Source organism: Bufo gargarizans, chromosome 6 (assembly GCF_014858855.1).
Source record: "Bufo gargarizans isolate SCDJY-AF-19 chromosome 6, ASM1485885v1, whole genome shotgun sequence".
Classification (NCBI taxonomy): domain Eukaryota; kingdom Metazoa; phylum Chordata; class Amphibia; order Anura; family Bufonidae; genus Bufo; species Bufo gargarizans.
This window is the reverse complement of record NC_058085.1, coordinates 312,720,644-312,739,354: the sequence shown is the minus strand read 5'-3', so window position 1 is coordinate 312,739,354 and position 18,711 is coordinate 312,720,644. Positions and strand designations below refer to the sequence as shown.

Below are 18,711 nucleotides of genomic sequence, written 5' to 3'. Positions count from 1 at the left end.
AAGGAACGGGACGCAAAACGACCTTGTCCTGATGGAACACCAGGAAAGGCGACCGGCAGGAAAGCGCCGCCAGTTCGGAAACCCGACGGATAGAGGTGATAGCCACGAGGAAGGCAACCTTAAATGACACAAACGACAGAGAGATGTCTGCCAAGGGCTCAAAAGGAGAGGACTGAAGAGCATCGAGGACAAGATTCAGGTCCCACGGCTCCACCGGAAGGCGAAAAGGAGGGGCTCGGCGAGCGACACCCTGCAGAAAAGTCTTAACCTGAGCCCGCGCGGCCACAGAACGTTGAAAAAGGACCGAAAGGGCAGAAATCTGCCCCCTGAGAGAAGCCAGGCGAAGCCCCTTATCAAAACCAGCCTGAAGAAAGGCCAGAATATTAGGGACCGAAAAAAGGAGGGGACGAAAACGTGCGGACTCGCACCAAGCAAAATACGCCCTCCAGGTCCGATAGTAAATACGGGCCGACTGGGGCTTCCGAGCGCGAAGCATCGTCTGAACGACAGAGTCCGAGAGACCACGGGCCTTCAGGACCGCGGTCTCAACAGCCACGCCGTCAAACGAAGCTGCGGTAAATTCGGGTGGAACAGAGGGCCCTGCGAAAGGAGATCGCGGCGCAGGGGAAGACGCCATGGAACGTCGGCGAGCAGGAACACGAGATCTGCGTACCACGCCCTGCGGGGCCAATCCGGAGCCACCAGAATCGCCGGCACCCGGGCCGCCTTGAGACGCTTGAGCACTCGAGGCAGAAGAGGGATGGGCGGAAAGAGATACAGAAGGTCGAACTGAGACCAAGGCAGAACCAGGGCATCGACCGCTAGAGCTTGTGGATCCCTGGACCGCGCAACATAGCGCGGAAGTCTGTGATTCAGGCGAGACGCGAAGAGATCCACGTCCGGAGCTCCCCACCGGAGACACAGTTGATGAAACACCTCCGGGTGGAGAGACCATTCGCCCGGGTCGACGAGCTGACGACTGAGAAAGTCTGCCGCCCAATTGTCGACCCCGGGAATGTGGACGGCGGAGAGAACGGGGACGTGGTCCTCCGCCCATCGCAGGATCTGAGAGGCCTCTCGCAGGGCCATCACGCTCCTGGTGCCCCCCTGATGATTCAGATAAGCCACGGCGGTGGAATTGTCCGTTTGAATCCGAATCGGGAGGCCGCGCAGACGAGAAGTCCAGTGCGACAGTGCTAAGAAAATTGCCCTGAGTTCGAGAACGTTGATCTGCAGGGAGGATTCCTGAACAGACCACAGACCCTGAACCGTGAGGGACTCGAACACCGCTCCCCATCCCGAGAGGCTGGCATCGGTCGTGATCACCCGCCAACTGGGAGGGAGGAAGGACCGGCCCAGGGACACCGTCCGAGGAAGCAACCACCAGGAGAGATCCAGGCGAATCTGAGGAGGGAGACGAACAAGGCGCTCGAGACCCTCCGGGGACTTGTCCCACCTGGATAAGATGAACATCTGAAGGTCCCGAGAGTGGAATTGGGAATAAGGAATGGCTTCGAATGAGGCCACCATCCTCCCCAGGACGCGCATACACGTCCTGATGGTCAGAGAGGACGGCCTGCGGAGAAGATGCACCCCCGCCTGAAGAGAAGAAACCTTCTCTGGGGGAAGGAACACCCGCCCGAGGCGAGTGTCGAAGAGCATGCCCAGAAAGAGCATCCTCTGGCGTGGGATAAGGGAGGACTTGGAGTGGTTGACAAGCCACCCGAACTGAGCAAGAGCCGAGAGGGTGATGCTCAGGCTGGACAGATTGTCCTCGGGAGACGGGGCCCGAATCAGAAGGTCGTCCAGGTAGGGCACCAAGGCGACCCCTCTGGCACGAAGAAGAGCCACGAGGGGAGCTAACACCTTGGTGAAAACCCTCGGTGCGGAGGCCAGACCGAAGGGAAGGGCTACAAATTGGAAATGAAGAGAACCCACCGCGAAGCGAAGGAACCTTTGGTGGGAGAGAGCGATGGGAACGTGGAGATAGGCATCCTGAATGTCGATAGACGACAGGAACTCGCCCAACTCCAGAGAGGCGATCACGGACCGGAGGGACTCCATGCGGAAATGACGGACCCGGACAAAGTGATTGAGCGCCTTCAGATCCAGGATAGGACGGAGTGAGCCGTCCTTTTTGGGGACGGTGAATAGGTTCGAGTAGAAGCCCCGAAAACGTTCTGACTCTGGAACCGGAACGATGACCCCCAGAGCACGCAGAGAATGAATGGCCTGAAAAAACCTGTCTGCTCGGGCGGGAGACATGGGGGGGGACGTCAAGAAGAAACGACTGGGCGGAAGGTCGGTGAATTCGATTCTGTACCCAGAAGAGACCACCTCGAGAACCCAAGCGTCTTCTACGTTTGCCCGCCAAACATCCCGAAAGACGAGCAGGCGCCCTCCCACCATGACGGGGATCGAGTCATGCTGAAGGAGGCTTAGTGGACTGGGGACGAGCGGGCTTGGGCTTGGCGTGCCAAGAGGGCCTGGACTTAAAGGAAGGCCTGGAAGGCTTCTTGTCAGATCGGGCAGGAGGGGCCCGAAAGGACCGAAAGGACTGCGTCCGGGAGGACGACCCGGGGAAACGACGGCGGCGAGGCTGATTCTGAGGAAGAAGAGAACTCTTACCTCCAGTGGCCTCGGAGATGAGCTCCTCTAAGCGTTTCCCAAAAAGCTTTCCACCGAGAAAGGGAAGAGAGATAAGAGCCTTCTTGGAGGCGGAGTCCGCCGCCCAGGAACGAAGCCAGATGGTGCGGCGGATAGCCACAGAGTTGGCGGCCGCACGCCCAGAGCGGCGAGCCGATTCCATAGAGGCGTCACAAAGAAACTTGGAAGCCTGATAGATCTGGGAGGCAAGCACTGCCAAGTCCCCCTGGTCAGAGTCAGCAGGTAAGGCACGGAGAAGTTGCTTTGCCCAAATAGCGCATGCCTTGGCGACCCAAGAGGCGGCAAACGCAGGGCGGATGGCGGCGCCCGCTGCGATGAAAACGGACTTGGCCAAGGAGTCGACCCGTTTATCAGCGGGATCCGACAAGGAAGCCGCATCAGCCAGGGGAAGCGTAGTAGCCTTCGCCAGACGAGCGACCTGAGGATCCACCAGAGGGGGAATCGTCCAGAGATTGACCGAATCCTCTGAGAAGGGATAAGGGACATCAGAAGCCTTGGTGAGATGAAGGCGCCGGTCAGGGTGACGCCACTCCTTGGCAAGGAGCGCGTCCAGATCCTCGTGATTGGGGAAAACCACCGTGGACCGCTTAGAGCGGCGGAAGGACACTGCCTCCAGGGAGGAGGACGAGGGGACGTCCTGTACATGGAGTGCGTCCCGAACGGCCCTGATGAGATCCTGCACGGCTGCCGACATCGCCGAACACCGCTCAGATTCAGAATCTGAAGCGGAGGAGTCCCCAGGAGCGGCGGAAGCGGCTGAAGAAGAAATCTCGCCGGACTCAGACCTAACCGGAGAGCGATCCGGGGAAACTGAGGAGGAGTGGGACCCAGCCGAGACCGTACGTGGTCGTTTGCGGGACCGAGTGCCGGAGCGAGGATGGGAACTGTCGCCAGGCGCATCACCAGCGGTAGAGGCCCTGCCAGAGGCAGCCGCAATCTGGGCAGGGAGACTGTCCAGAGACTGCGCCAGGGATTGGGAGAGGCTAGCAAGGCTACCTATGGCCTGGGACAGGGTAGCAGCCCATTCCGGGAGAACCGACAAGGTAGAGGCCGCAGGAGCGGACTGGGCGGGCCCGGGGGCGAGGCACTGCACACAGAGGGACGTAGGCTGGCCGCATGGGAACTTCCTATTACACACAGAGCAGGCGTAATGAGTGGAAATGGCGGCGGGGGGAGTGGGGGCCTGACCAGAGGAAAACATGATGGCGGATGGTGGAACCTGGAAAGAAGAAGTCAGCCAGAGGCTGCCTACCACGACCAATGGTGCTGTGTCCCAGGAACCGATAGCTGGAGGATCCGGAGCGCAGGAGAAGATGGCGACACACGCGAACCGCTCAGCTCAGGCACAGAGAAGCCGTTCGGAAGAAGAAACGCCCCCCCCAGCAGCCCGCGCTGGCGCTGGATTGGGCGGAAAAAAGGAACCTCCCAGAGGAACGCCCACAAGGGGAGGGAGCAAGAGAGGAAGCCCGGGAAGCCCAGGAGGCGGAGACGGAGCCCGCCCACGTGACCGCGGCCTAGGCCAAGCAAAAGCCGGGGCCTCTAGTAATATCAAAGCGCTGCCGGACGAGAGCGGTACCCCTGCCCGCCAGCGCTGGAGAAAGTAACTGTCAGCGCCGCGGACAGGCAGAGGAGGGGACACAGTCACCAGAGGTAGGGAGAGGGGGAAAGCCGAAAACGGCCGTCTTAAAGGAGCCGACCCCATTAAAAAAGCTCCAGAAGGATGCTTCTGAGAAGGAGAGTGAAGGAGAGGTGCCCCCCCAAAAGGAAGGCCCAGCTATACTAGGGAGAGGGGGGGGGGGGTTGAAGCTCATACTCACCCTCCGATTAATTCAGGCGCAGCATGACCACCCCCTCGGCGGACTCAACACGGAAACCGTGGGTCCGCCGGAATCCACTGCAGAAGCAGGTCACGTTGGGGACTGGGTGGCTGCAAGGTACCCGAGTACGCGCCCGCAGGGGGGCAACTAAGGTGGAACACGATGGAGCCACCCCTGCTACCTGTAGAGGAAAAAATAAAAAAATAAATAAAAATAAAATAAAATAAAATTAGCAGAAAAAGACCTGCTAGCAGGTCATGTCTGCCTCCTACGGACACTAGAACTAGACTGAGTTATTCTGGCTCTAGCAGAGGGGTATAGCCCACCTGGGTGGAGCCAACACTTTTTTGTTTCTAGTGTCAGCCTCCTAGTGGCAGCTGGGCATATACCCCATGGTGCTGTGTCCCCCAATGCCACGCACGAGAAAAGTGGGTTTTGGGTTGCAGTTTGGGCACTCGGTCTCTAAAAGGTTCGCCATCACTGATATAGACTATAACTACAACAATCGTCGCAGTGTAGTTGTTCCCTATTTATTGATGACAAATATACTCCCAAGAATAAAATTGTAGGATAAAAGTGAAAACCATACAAATAATAATACAACAAATATTATAAAATACCGCCATTTTAATTCAAATGCCAGGAATATCTATAGGACATAACGCTGAGGTTTTCCTTTGGAAACTGTGTTCCACCATAAACCAGTCTCCTCATCCCCAACCACTTAAACACCACTATATAAGTAGTCACAAATCTACAACATGCATGGTCACTCTGATCTCCACTATGGAGAGGTGGGAAGCGCATCCATCTCCAGAACGGGGCCCCTAAAGTAAGGAAGGGCCCAACCGCCCGTGCACAGCTTGCTCTCCATACGATGCTAATTTCCGAAAGCAGCTGAGCGAGCGCGTCCAGCGATAAATGGACCGCCAGGAATAGCTGAGCCAGCACTCGGGTATTTTTATAACTCCCACAGGGGAGAACGAAGGGCGACCGTGCGTTTTGTAGATTTGCAGCTACTAAATATCATTTGGCTGCAGGTCATCTATTGATTATAGTCAGCAAATAATTAAGTATTTAAAGTGGTTGGAGAAAAGGAGATCAGCTTATGAAATACTCTTTCCAGAGGAAAACCGCTAGGGCCCAGCAGTTCTCGCTTATATAGACATTCCTGGCATTTGATTTATAATACACATTTTATAATATTTATTGTATTCTTTTATATGTTTTGCACTTTTATCCTATAATTTTTTTTATCTTGGGAGCACTATTTGTCATCAAATATAGAGCAACTTTCCCATAACTGTGGAACCTAGAGAGCAGATCTTTTAGAGTCCTAGGTAATACAAAACTGCAGTTGTAAAATAACATTCACTTGTACCCACATCCGACAATACAAACCTAAATATTTGTGTATTTAAGAGGTTTTCCGGGGGGAAATAAAGGGCCACAAGAGGTTAAATATAAATACACCATACTCACTCACACTGACCCCCCACCACTGGACTGATTCCTGCTGCTCTTCACTTTGATTTGACACGCCTCAAAAACCAGGAAAGGCCTACTCTAAGCCAATCGCTGGCCACGGCAGTAATCTGCCTCCATCAGTGATTGGTTGAGAGGGCCTTTCCTGGCATTTCCAGCAAGTCAAGGCAGGAAATAAAGAGCAGCAGGGGAAAGCAGTAGTAGGGTATCTGTGAAGGAGAGTATGAGCAGGAGCAGAGCAGATCAATATACAGTTTTGTGGGTGAAAAAAAAATTCTGCTAATTTTTACTTTTATATCTACAGCTATCAGTGACTAGATACACACTTACACAGAGAATGCTATCACTGATAACACCTCCCCTGTGTACAACTATCAGTGACTGACAGCTATTTCTGTATATACATTTACACAGAGAATGCCATCAATCACTGATAACACCTCCCCGTGTACAATTATCAACGACTGACAGCTATCTCTGCATACAGCTATCAGTGACTAGATACACACTTACACAGAGAATGCTATCACTGATAACACCTCCACTGTGTACAACTATCAGTGACTAACAGCTATCTCTGCATACACACTTACACAGGGAATGCTATCACTGATAACACCTCCCCCGTGTACATCTACGAGTGACTGACAGCTATCTATGCATACACACTTACACAGAGAATGCCAATCACTGATAACACCTCCCCCATGTACAGCTATCTCTGTAGACACATTTTATACAGAGAACGCCATCACTGATAACACCTCCCCCATGTACAGCTATCAGTGACTGACAGCTATCTCTGTATACACATTTTATACAGAGAACGCCATCACTGATAACACCTCCCCCATGTACAGCTATCAGTGACTGACAGCTATCTCTGTATACACATTTTATACAGAGAACGCCATCACTGATAACACCTCCCCCATGTACAGCTATCAGTGACTGACAGCTATCTCTGTATACACATTTTATACAGAGAACGCCATCACTGATAAACACCTCCCCCGTGTACAACTAAAGTCAGAAAAAGCTGAAATTGTACAAAACTCTAGAAATTACAATCCTCAAAAACTATACAATCTGCTCAGCTCCTCTAGCTCTATAACCAGCTGTTTGTCGATTGCATTTTGAGGCGTTAGGCCCTCTTTAAATTACAACATACCCCATAAGATGCTGCATTGTGCAATGGGATTAGTCCTCCTTTATCTTGTGCGTTTACATCAGCTCCGTGTTGTAATAAGTATTCGGCAACTTCCAGGTTATTGTAGCCAGCTGGAAAGAACACAGACCATATCAAAGGTTGCAGTCTCACTAAAGTACCGACAGAGGGCAAAGTAAAACTAAGGATACAACTTAGACAGTCAAAGATGGAGAGACGCCATTGGTAAGCAAATCAATCTGTAGTTGTTATGGATCAATACCACTAGTGCGATACAGCCTTGATAGTTTAACAAGGGGATGCCTCAGCAATATTGAATCTTCCCTCTGGGATTCGCTCCCCACCTATCCCTTGGTTGAACTTAATGGACTTGTGTATTTTTTCAACCATATTAACTATGAATCGGTGGTGGCTTCAGGTGCGGTGGTTGAGACTTAACTATATTTGCAACTTCACAAAATGCTAGCTGGCTGGACTTTACTGTGGCTCAAAGGGTTATCCAAGATCATTTAAAATCTAGGACAAGCCCTAAAATGACTTGCACGTTTTATACTTACCGTTTCTCCTGCAACACTACAAACAGCAAGGCCACATATCTCTATACAGAACGTGACTGCTGTAGTCAATCGCTGTCCTCAGCAGTCTACCACTGAGGGGAGTGACTGGCAGCAGCGAGGTTCCATATAACTGCATGTCACTCTGCTCACCACAGTGACGGATTAGACACCTGACAGCTGCAGCTAATCACTGTCTTTAGCGGTAGATCACTGAACACACTGATTGGCTGCAGTGCTCATGTGTGTTATCCAGTAACATCCCGTTGTTTGCAAGACAAGATGCACTCTTTTCAAAAGGTTTCAACAATTTTTGGTCACTACTGTACTATTGTCATCTATGGCAGGCATGCCCAACCTGCGGTTCTCCAGCTGTTGTAAAACTACAACTCCCAGCATGCCTGCACAGCCTACAGCTATTAGGGCATGCTGGGAATTGTAGTTTTGCAACAGCTGGAGCGCCACAGGTTGAGCATGCCTGATCTATGGGATCTTTACTGTCTGCCTTTTAAGCTCTGCAGCAGGCAAGGTTTAAAGGGAATCTGTCACCAAGTACATGTAATGAAAACCAATTGCATGGTCAGATGTGAGCTTAACAAAGCGTAATGCTTTCTCCCATCCTTTTCTGTGCCCCCAATTCAGAGAAATAATGCCTTTAAAAGGCCATCTGTCAGAAGATTTCTACCTATGGAGCTGGTTAATCTATTGCATGTGCGTTTGGCAGCTGAAGGCATCTGTTTAGGTCCCATGTACATGTGTGTGGCCGCATTGCAGAGAAAAATTATGTTTTAATATATGCAGATGAGCCTCTAGGAGAAACGGGGCATTGCCGTGACACCTAGAAGCCGAGCTCTCTCTGCATCTGCCGCGTCCTCTCCACTTTGACAGTACGAGGAAGGTAAATGTAATCCTGCCTGGCCCTGACTTCTCCAAAAGTGCAGAGGGAGCGGCAGTTGCAGAGAGCTTAGTCACCAGGAGTAATGGCAACACCCCTGTTGCTCCTACAGACTGATTTGCATATATTAAAACATCATTTTTCTCAGCAATGCGGGGACATATGAACATGGGACCAACACAGATGTCTTCAGCTGCCAAGCGCACATGTAACAGGTCAGACAGTGTCATAGGTACAGATCTGCTGACAGATGGGCTTTAATAAAACGCTATTGCACACACACATAGGGGGACATACAACTTACATTAGATGCTTATGTGCACATTAAAAGGAGCTCACTAAAAACCATTCACCCAGTGATATGCTTTAGTAATTACCAATACTGACCAGCTAAATGTAGCGGAGTAGAATGCCTGCCCTGCGTGTCTCTGCAGTTGACATTTTCCAGGGTGCACAATTTCTTAATTCGAGCCACACAGCCTCTCTTAGCAGCATCTAATAAGGCAGCATCTCCACGAAGAAGATCTTGAATGTCTGTATCGCCGTCCTTGACCAGATCCAAAGCAGTGTTCCCGTCTCTGTTTTTCTTTGTTGAATCAGCTCCATGCTGCTTGTACAAGAGTAGAAAAAAAACTTTTTAGAATACAGAAGAAAGCAACCCTGGCTTACACCTCAAACTAGCATTCTTCAGCAACCCTGCAGTGGTGCTGAATGCCTAGGGAAAAAATCTCATACACCAAAAGATTTTCTCCATTATAACTCTGCTCTCCACCTCGCCAAACAGACCTATTTCACCACTCATTGCTTCACTATCCAATAATAAAAAATAAAAAAAATGACACTTTTCACTCTTCCTTAGTCCTAAAGTGCAGGCATCTATTACAGGCCTCTGTGCTGAAGATCTGGCCACCTATTTCAAAGAGAAAATTGAAAACTTCCAACATGAAATTATCTCCTAGTCTCAAGGCATCATCGATCTCCTTGCCTCTCACACCTCCTGTGGTTCTCTTTCTACATTTGACCTAGTCACAGAAGTAGTCTCCAGGCTCCTCTCTTCTTCTTAGCCTACTACCCGCACTACTGACCATATTCCCTCCCCCCTCCTCTAGTCTTTCTCCCCAGCTGTCACTATACATCTAACTAAAATGTTTAAATGGATTGTCTCACTTCAGCAAGTGGCATTTATCATGTACAGAAAGTTAACCCTTTAAGGATACAGCTACGTCATGGGTCCAATCCCTAAACATGGCACCCGCTCGCACATGCAGCGGGCGCCTTAGCCGCGGAGTTCCTGCTATTTTAAATAGCAGAGACCCGCGGCACATGTATGCGATCAGCCATAAGGCTGATCGCATAAATCTTACCCTTTAGATGCCGTGGTCAAATGTGACCACGGCATCTGCACAGACCGGAACCGGAAGTCATGCGCTTCCGGTCCGGTAACAGCTTTCCCCAAATGAGATCGGGGAACCTGTTACCTTGAGCTAATTGACCGAAGCCTCAAGCAGGCTTCAAAGTCAATTAGGTGTATCTATTAATAGAGGCCACTAGGTGGCAGCCTTGTATTGATATAGTGCAAATGAAGTGTTCAATGATGGCTATTTAGCCATCACTGAATACTATGGGCAATCGAATGATTGTCACCCAAGGCAAGTTAAAAGTTAAAAAAACAAACAAAAAAAAAAAACACAACTAAAAGTTCAAATCATCCCCCCTTTCCTTAAAATAAAAATACTTAACCAATAAAAAAAAAAAAAAAAAAAAAAATATAACACAAAGATCATGGGCATAGTCACTTCAACTACCCAATAATTTAATAAAAGTGATCAAAAAGTCACACACACTTAAAATTGGCATCACTAAACAGATAGTCACGCAAAAAATGAGCCCTCACACAGCCCCGTACACATAGCTACAAAAAAGTTACACAGCTCAGAATATGGTTATGAAAAAAAAAAAAAAAATGTTTTCCTCCTCAAAAGGTTTAAAAAAAAAATGTCAGTATTAAAATGCAAGAAAAATTATACAAGTGTGGTATAGTTGGAACCGTACTGACCTGGAGAATAAAGATAACCGGTCAATTTTACCGCATAGTGTAAAGTGTAAAAAAAAAATCAATTAAATCCTTTATCAGAATTGTGTTTTTTCCCAATTCTACCCCATTGGGAATTTTTTTCCCCGCTCCCTACTACATGGTATGCAACCGTAAATGGTGCCATTAGAAAGTACAACTTGTTCCACAAAAAATAAGCCCTCATAAGGCTATGTGAATGGAAGGATAAAAAAGTTAGTATGGGAAGACGGGGAGTGAAAAAACAAACGCAAAAATGGAAAATCTCAGGGTTCTTAAGGGGTTAATACAAGGCACTTACTAATGTATTGCGATTATCCATATTCTCTCCTTTGCTGGCTGGATTCATTTTTCCATCTTATTCTACACTGCTCGTTTCCATGGTTACAATTACCCTGCAATCCATCAGCGGTGGCCGTGCTTGCACACTATAGGAAAAAGCGCTGGCATTTCTGGTGGCTGGGACCGTGGAAGCTCACATAGGCTGGTGCCTTTTCCTATAGTGTGCAGGCATGTCCACCGATGATGGATTGCAGGGTGATGGTAACCATGGAAATGACCAGTGTATAATGTGATGGAAAAACTAATCCAGTCAGTAAAAGGAAGCAATATGATAATAACAATACATTAGTACCGTATTTTTCGCTTTATAAGACGCACCTGATGATAAGACGCACCTAGGTTTTTGAGGAGGAAAATAAGAAAAAAATATTTTGAACCAAAAGGTGTGCTTTTGGTAGCTTTTGAACTAAAGGTGGTCTGTGGATGATGTACTGTTATGGGGATCTGGGGATGACGCACTGTTATGGGGGGGGATCTGGGGATGACGCACTGTTATGGAGGGGGATCTGTGGCTGACGCACTGTTATGGGGGGGGGGGATCTGTGCATGACGCACTGTTATGGGGGGGGGATCTGTGCATGACGCACTGTTATGGGGGGGGATCTGTGCATGACGCACTGTTATGGGGGGGGATCTGTGCATGACGCACTGTTATGGGGGGGGATCTGTGCATGACGCACTGTTATGGGGGGGGATCTGTGCATGACGCACTGTTATGGGGGGGGATCTGTGCATGACGCACTGTTATGGGGGGGGATCTGTGCATGACGCACTGTTATGGGGGGGGGATCTGTGCATGACGCACTGTTATGGGGGGGGATCTGTGCATGACGCACTGTTATGGGGGGGGGATCTGTGCATGACGCACTGTTATGGGGGGGGATCTGTGCATGACGCACTGTTATGGGGGGGGATCTGTGCATGACGCACTGTTATGGGGGGGGATCTGTGCATGACGCACTGTTATGGGGGGGGGATCTGTGCATGACACTGAGGGGGGATCTGTGCATGACACTGAGGGGGGATCTGTGCATGACACTGAGGGGGATCTGTGCATGACACTGAGGGGGATCTGTGCATGACACTGAGGGGGGATCTGTGCATGACACTGAGGGGGGATCTGTGCATGACACTGAGGGGGGATCTGTGCATGACACTGAGGGGGGATCTGTGCATGACACTGAGGGGGGATCTGTGCATGACACTGAGGGGGGATCTGTGCATGACACTGAGGGGGGATCTGTGCATGACACTGAGGGGGGATCTGTGCATGACACTGAGGGGGGATCTGTGCATGACACTGAGGGGGGATCTGTGCATGACACTGAGGGGGGATCTGTGCATGACACTGAGGGGGGATCTGTGCATGACACTGAGGGGGGATCTGTGCATGACACTGAGGGGGGATCTGTGCATGACACTGAGGGGGGATCTGTGCATGACACTGAGGGGGGATCTGTGCATGACACTGAGGGGGGATCTGTGCATGACACTGAGGGGGGATCTGTGCATGACACTGAGGGGGGATCTGTGCATGACACTGAGGGGGGATCTGTGCATGACACTGAGGGGGGATCTGTGCATGACACTGAGGGGGGATCTGTGCATGACACTTATGTCATCTACAGATCCCCCATCAGATGCATCAGTGTGGAGGGAGGAGGCGGAGACACTCATGGCGGGGCCCGGTGCAGTGACTCTACTCTAATACACCGGGCCCCGCAACTGTTAAACATTCAATCTGATCTATATCTAATAGTATATGCTCTGTACGGCTCTTAATGTAGTACCGTAAGTATAGCGTAGACCGGCATCTCCATCGGTCATGCGCCACCTGCCGCAGCTCTCTCCTCATGTGCCGCCTGCCCCAGCTCCCTCCTCATGCGCCGCCTGCCTGCTTATCTCACTTTATGAATGAACAGGCAGGTGGCGCATGACAGAGGGAGCTGGGGCAGACGGCGCATGAGGAAGGAGGTGCGGCAAGCGGCGCATGACCGAGGGAGATGCCGGTCTGCGCTATACTTACGGTACTACAGTAAGAGCCGTACAGAGCATATACTATTAGATATAGATCAGATCGAATGTTTAACAGTTGCGGGGCTCGGTGTATTAGAGTAGAGTCACTGCACCGGGCCCTGCCTCCTCCCTCCACACTGTCACTGATACTTCGCTGGCCGCGCTGTGCAGCATAGCGGCCAGCGAAGTATTCGCTTTATAAGACGCACGGCCATTTTCCCCCCACTTTTGGGGGGGAAAAATGGCGTCTTATAAAGCGAAAAATACGGTATGTGCCTTGTATTAACTTTCTCTACATTATAAATGCCTTTTGCTAAAGTGAGAAAACCCCTTTAACCTCTCTATCTTCTCTTTCAAACATAACGCAGTTACTGAAAAAAAAAAAAACACCCCTTGACCCTTCCTGCAAAACTAACTACAGACCTGTCTCTAATCTGCCTTCATCTCTAAACCCTTGGAGCGCTCGGTCTACTCTCATCCACCATCTCTGCTCTCTTCTTGAGCCCTTACAATCTGGTTTCCACACTCTACAGAAACTGCCCTTACCAAAGTAACAAATGACCCCCAGACATCCAAATGCAACAGTGACTTCTCTCTACTATTGGATTTACGGACACGGTGCTCTCTTGGTTTTCTTCCCATCTCTCTGACTGCTCCTTCACTATCATTTGCTGGTTCTACTCTCCCTCATGAGGGTCCAGTCCTCTTTTCTCTTTACACAGCTCCCATTGGACAGACCATCAGTAGATTTGGTCTTCAGTACCTCTATATACCTCATGTCATGACATCACCCTTGCTGTACTACAGAACACCAGACTGTCTGTCCACTGTCTCTAACATGTCCTCTCTATCTGAAATGGAATATATTAAAAAAAACTCAACTACAGGTATTTTCCCCATCTACTAACCTACCGAAGCCGGAGATCTCCTTTCAGTGTGTGGCACTACCATCACACCTAGGCAGCACCTCCACTGTCTCGGTGTCATGTTTGAGACTGATCTTTGCTTTACCCCCTTTTACTCATAACTTGCCCGTTCATGCCGTCTGCAACTCAAAAACATCTCTAGAATAAGCCCCTTTCTGACTGGAAACAGACTGAAAACTCTCATTGTTGCCCCGATCCATTCCAGTCTCGATTACTGTAACTCATTACTAACTGGCCTCCCCTCACCAGACTCTCCCCTCTCCAATCTATCCTTAATGCAGCAGCCATGCTCATCTATCTGTCTAACCGCTACTCTGATGCCTCCTCCCTGTGCCAGTCATTGCACTGGTTTCCAATACAGTATAGGATTCAATTTAAACTTCTCTCACCCACAAAGCCCTCCCAAAGTGCTGCCCCCCCTACATCTCCTCCCTCATTTCTGTCTACCACCATACCCCGCAAATTATTTACGATCCACCATAATCTGAACCTCTCAATTCCCTCTTTAAGACTTCTCCCGAGCTGCACCAGTTCTCTGGAATGAAAATTCACAGTTTTAGGCGCTCCCTAAAATCACATCTTTTTCGAGTGGCCTCACATTCCTCACCTACCTTCCCCCACACCACTCATCCTTCAGAACCGGATCCATCAGCCATCAGTATCCACCGCACCCCATACACTCGGAAGTACTAGTGAGTGGCTTGTACAGCAATAAATAAAGTGTGTGTGTGTGTGTGTGTAAAAGCAAGCACTTTTCACCATGTGTCACCCCCTCTACTCATAGCTTGCAAGCTCTTGTGAGCAGGGCCTAATTTCTAATTTTAATTGTCGACTTGCTTGTTTCTAGGTTATGTAAGATTTTAATTCTACGTGAACCCTCGGATTGTAAAGCGCTGGAATACGTAGGCTCTACATAAATAAAAATTATTATTCATATATTCTTTACATTACGTTCAAAATGATATATTTCTAAAGTGTAAAAACACCAGAAATGGGAGCTCAAAGATGGACATTACAAATCTATTTGTTGAAAAATCTCCAACTTAAAGGGAACCTGTCACCTGAATTTTGTGTATAGAGCTGGGGACATGGGTTGCTAGATGGCCACCAGCACATCCGCAATACCCAGTCCCCATAGCTCTGTGTGCTTTTATTGTGTAAAAAAAACTATTTAATACATATGCAAATTAACCTGAGATGAGTCCTGTCCCTGACTCATCTCACGTACAGGACTCATCTCAGGTTAATTTGCATATGTATCAAATTGTGTTTTTTTTACACAATAAAAGCACACAGAGCTATGGGGACTGGGTATTGCAGATGTGCTAGCGGCTATCTAGCAACCCATGTTCTCAGCTCTATACACAAAATCCAGGTGAAAGGTTCCCTTTAAGGAATTCTAGTCCTCACGCAAAGCAAATAGTGAAACTTGCCGACAGCAATCCAGAACTTAGTTTTAATTTCTGAAACGGCCTAAGAAAAAAAAACGTAAGCTCTGAGAGCTATGGACAACAGGGCCAGTTTCTATAAATGTAGAGCGCTGGATTTTCCGTATGGGGTCTTTTAATCAACCTGCCCCTCAGAATGTACCATGGGATACACTGTTAGAGTACACGACTAGCGTGACACGCAGGAGAATTTACACACATCATTCCGTTTTGTGACCATCATACCTGAAGCAGTAACTTGCAGATCTCATATTTCCCTTTTGCTGCGGCCTCATGTAACGGCGTAAACTTCCACAAATCTGCGACATTAATAACTGCTCCATGTTTAACGAGTAGCTCTGTTACCTCATAGTGTCCATATGAGCAGGCATTGTGTAATGGGACTAAGCCCCTAAAAAACAACAACAAAAAATTACATCATGTAGTTCACCAGTTTCTGAAACTTTTACACGGAGGCATGACATGCACCAGGCTACACTATGCATTTATAATGTAATGGGCCCATACGCTCCACCTCTGCGTTTCCATTTTTTACATGGCATTGTCCATCTCATGCCATATTACATAGGTATTACTTCCCCCTAGAAGCATTGCTTCTAGAGAAGAATACAGTGCCTCACAAAACAGACATATGGCGGCACACTGGTGGACTAGGGGCTGATTCACACCTACGTTTAACTGAGTTCACTGGACACGACTGTGCACCACATTGACTAATGGGGTCTGGCTGCGTTCTGGCATAAGTGTTGGCTTCTGCTGGACCCCCAAAAAATATGTATTCAGGACTTTTTGTCCAGCCAAAGCCGGATCCCATTATAGTCAATTATAGACTATGCCACATCCGATGACCTTGGTTGGGCAGCACGGCGGCTCAGTGGTTAGCACTGGGGTCCTAGGTACAAATTCGACCAAGGACAACATCTACATGGAGTTTGTATGGTTTCCTCCCACGCTCTTAAAGACATACTGATAGGAACATTAGATTATGAGCCCCACTGGGGACAGAGCGATGTTATTGTTAAACGCAGATGCAAATCAGTCATAAATGTATGTAATAAAAAAGGTAAAATATTTGGTTTATGGCCAAAACAGAAAAGAAATATTTGCCATTTCTGGTCTTAAATACAACATAAAAGTTGCATCTGTACACAATATTTTCCCCAAATTAAAATAAAATGAAAAACGTATGTGCAAATTATTTTGCACAAATCTGAGCTAGGGTATAAGAAAAACAAAGAATTAAAGTTGCTTTCCTAAGAAAATTATTTACGTTAGCCTGGAAAGCGCTTACCCTTTGTCTTTTGCATGGACGTCAGCACCGTGCTGCAACAGATACTCCACTACAGCCACGCGATTGTACCCTGCAGCGAAGTGGAGGGGTGTAGACTGACGCCCTTCTACATCTCTGCAGTTAACGGTTTGTGAATTACATAGTTTCTAGGAGTAAAAAGAGAATAAGACACTTTTATATACAAATCTTAGCCCACCTTGCCTGTAGCAAGATAACATATCTGCAATAATATCATAATTGAAGCTGCTCACTACATCCTCAGGATAGCTCATCAGTATCTGATCGGTGGAGGTCCGGCACCCGGGAGCCCCGCCGATCAGCTGTTTGAGAAGGCAGCTGATCAGCTAACTAGCCAATTACCGAAATAGGAACATGAAAACACCTACGCAAATATGGAGGAGAGCATATAAAAGCTCCACGTGCATTTGGTAGATTCAAACCCAACTGCGGCACAGCAACAGCCCTAACAACTAAGTTTAAGGTAGGGTTGAGCGGTAAACCAGTGTCAACGATATACCGCGGCATTAAGAAACAGCGATATGGCGATATAGCTGTTTCCAAATAACCGCAGTATTTGGTGACGTCATAGGAGCGGTCATATGCGTGCTGACCCCTCCTAAATCTGTGTCAGCCCGCCCCTGCATCGTGCATATGCATACCGTACATATTACTTCCTGCAGCAGCCGCCCCCCGGCTCCTCCTCGCTCCCATATTCAAGTCTGGCCGAGCACAGGAGCGTGGCGCGCAAAGTCAGGCAGCAGTCCGTGTCCAAGCCAAGGTGGGGGAAGAGGAGTGAGAAACCCTAACGGCCCAGGTGTCAGAAATAAAGGTTGTACTGTCTATGTCTTCTGCAGTCCTGGCCCTGCCTGCAAGCTGCACTGCACATGGTGATGGCAGTTGATAAACTATAATGTCTCCCTGTTGCCCCCATACAGGAGCAACAAGACGACATTACTGTATGGGGGCCACAAGACATTATTATACTGATGGCGGAGGGGTTACAAATTGTTGTCCCATACAGTATAATATTACCAGGTGACCCAATGCAGTATAGTGAGTCTTGTGGCCCACTGCCTGCCGAGCAGCCAGCCCATACAGTATATAACGTCTCCTTGTGGCCCGCTGCCTGCCCATACAGTATATAATGTCTCCTTGTGGCCCGCCGCCTGCCCATACAGTATATAACAACGTCTCCTTGTGGCCCGCCGCCTGCCCATACAGTATATAACAACGTCTCCTTGTGGCCCGCCGCCTGCCCATACAGTATATAACAACGTCTCCTTGTGGCCCGCTGCCAGCCCATACAGTATATAACGTCTCCTTGTGGCCCGCCGCCTGCCCATACAGTATATAACAACGTCTCCTTGTGGCCCGCCGCCTGCCCATACAGTATATAACGTCTCCTTGTGGCCCGCCGCCTGCCCATACAGTATATAACAACATCTCCTTGTGGCCCGCCGCCTGCCCATACAGTATATAACAACGTCTCCTTGTGGCCCGCCGCCTGCCCATACAGTATATAACAACGTCTCCTTGTGGCCCGCCGCCTGCCCATACAGTATATAACAACTTCTCCTTGTGGCCCGCCGCCTGCCCATACAGTATATAACAACGTCTCCTTGTGGCCCGCCGCCTGCCCATACAGTATATAACGTCTCCTTGTGGCCCGCCGCCTGCCCATACAGTATATAACGTCTCCTTGTGGCCCGCCGCCTGCCCATACAGTATATAACGTCTCCTTGTGGCCCGCCGCCTGCCCATACAGTATATAAAATCTCCTTGTGGCCCGCCGCCTGCCCATACAGTATATAAAATCTCCTTGTGGCCCGCCGCCTGCCCATACAGTATATAACGTCTCCTTGTGGCCCGCCGCCTGCCCATACAGTATAATGTCTCCTTGTGGCCCCAAGTGTTTTTTTTCTTCTAAATGGGTATTTATCGCAATAAATTTCTTAATATAGTTATCGTGGGAATATTTTTTATATAGCCCAACCCTAGTTTAAGGGACTGGTTACTGTCTAATGAAATCTC

The 18,711-nt window shown here is 49.1% G+C and overlaps 1 protein-coding gene across 3 annotated transcripts in view; it reads right to left on the bottom strand.

Annotated features, from left to right (window-relative positions):
• Positions 1-18,711, bottom strand: part of TNKS2 (tankyrase 2) — a 90,091-nt gene that overhangs the window by 23,939 nt on the left and 47,441 nt on the right. For all 3 annotated transcript variants that reach the window (XM_044299276.1, XM_044299279.1, XM_044299277.1), the window contains exons 14-17: positions 16,681-16,826; positions 15,615-15,780; positions 8,974-9,193; positions 7,141-7,250 (exon numbers count right to left, since the gene is read on the bottom strand). In XM_044299276.1, coding sequence (XP_044155211.1) covers positions 7,141-7,250; positions 8,974-9,193; positions 15,615-15,780; positions 16,681-16,826 — 642 coding nt within the window. The remainder of the gene's footprint in view (positions 1-7,140; positions 7,251-8,973; positions 9,194-15,614; positions 15,781-16,680; positions 16,827-18,711) is intronic.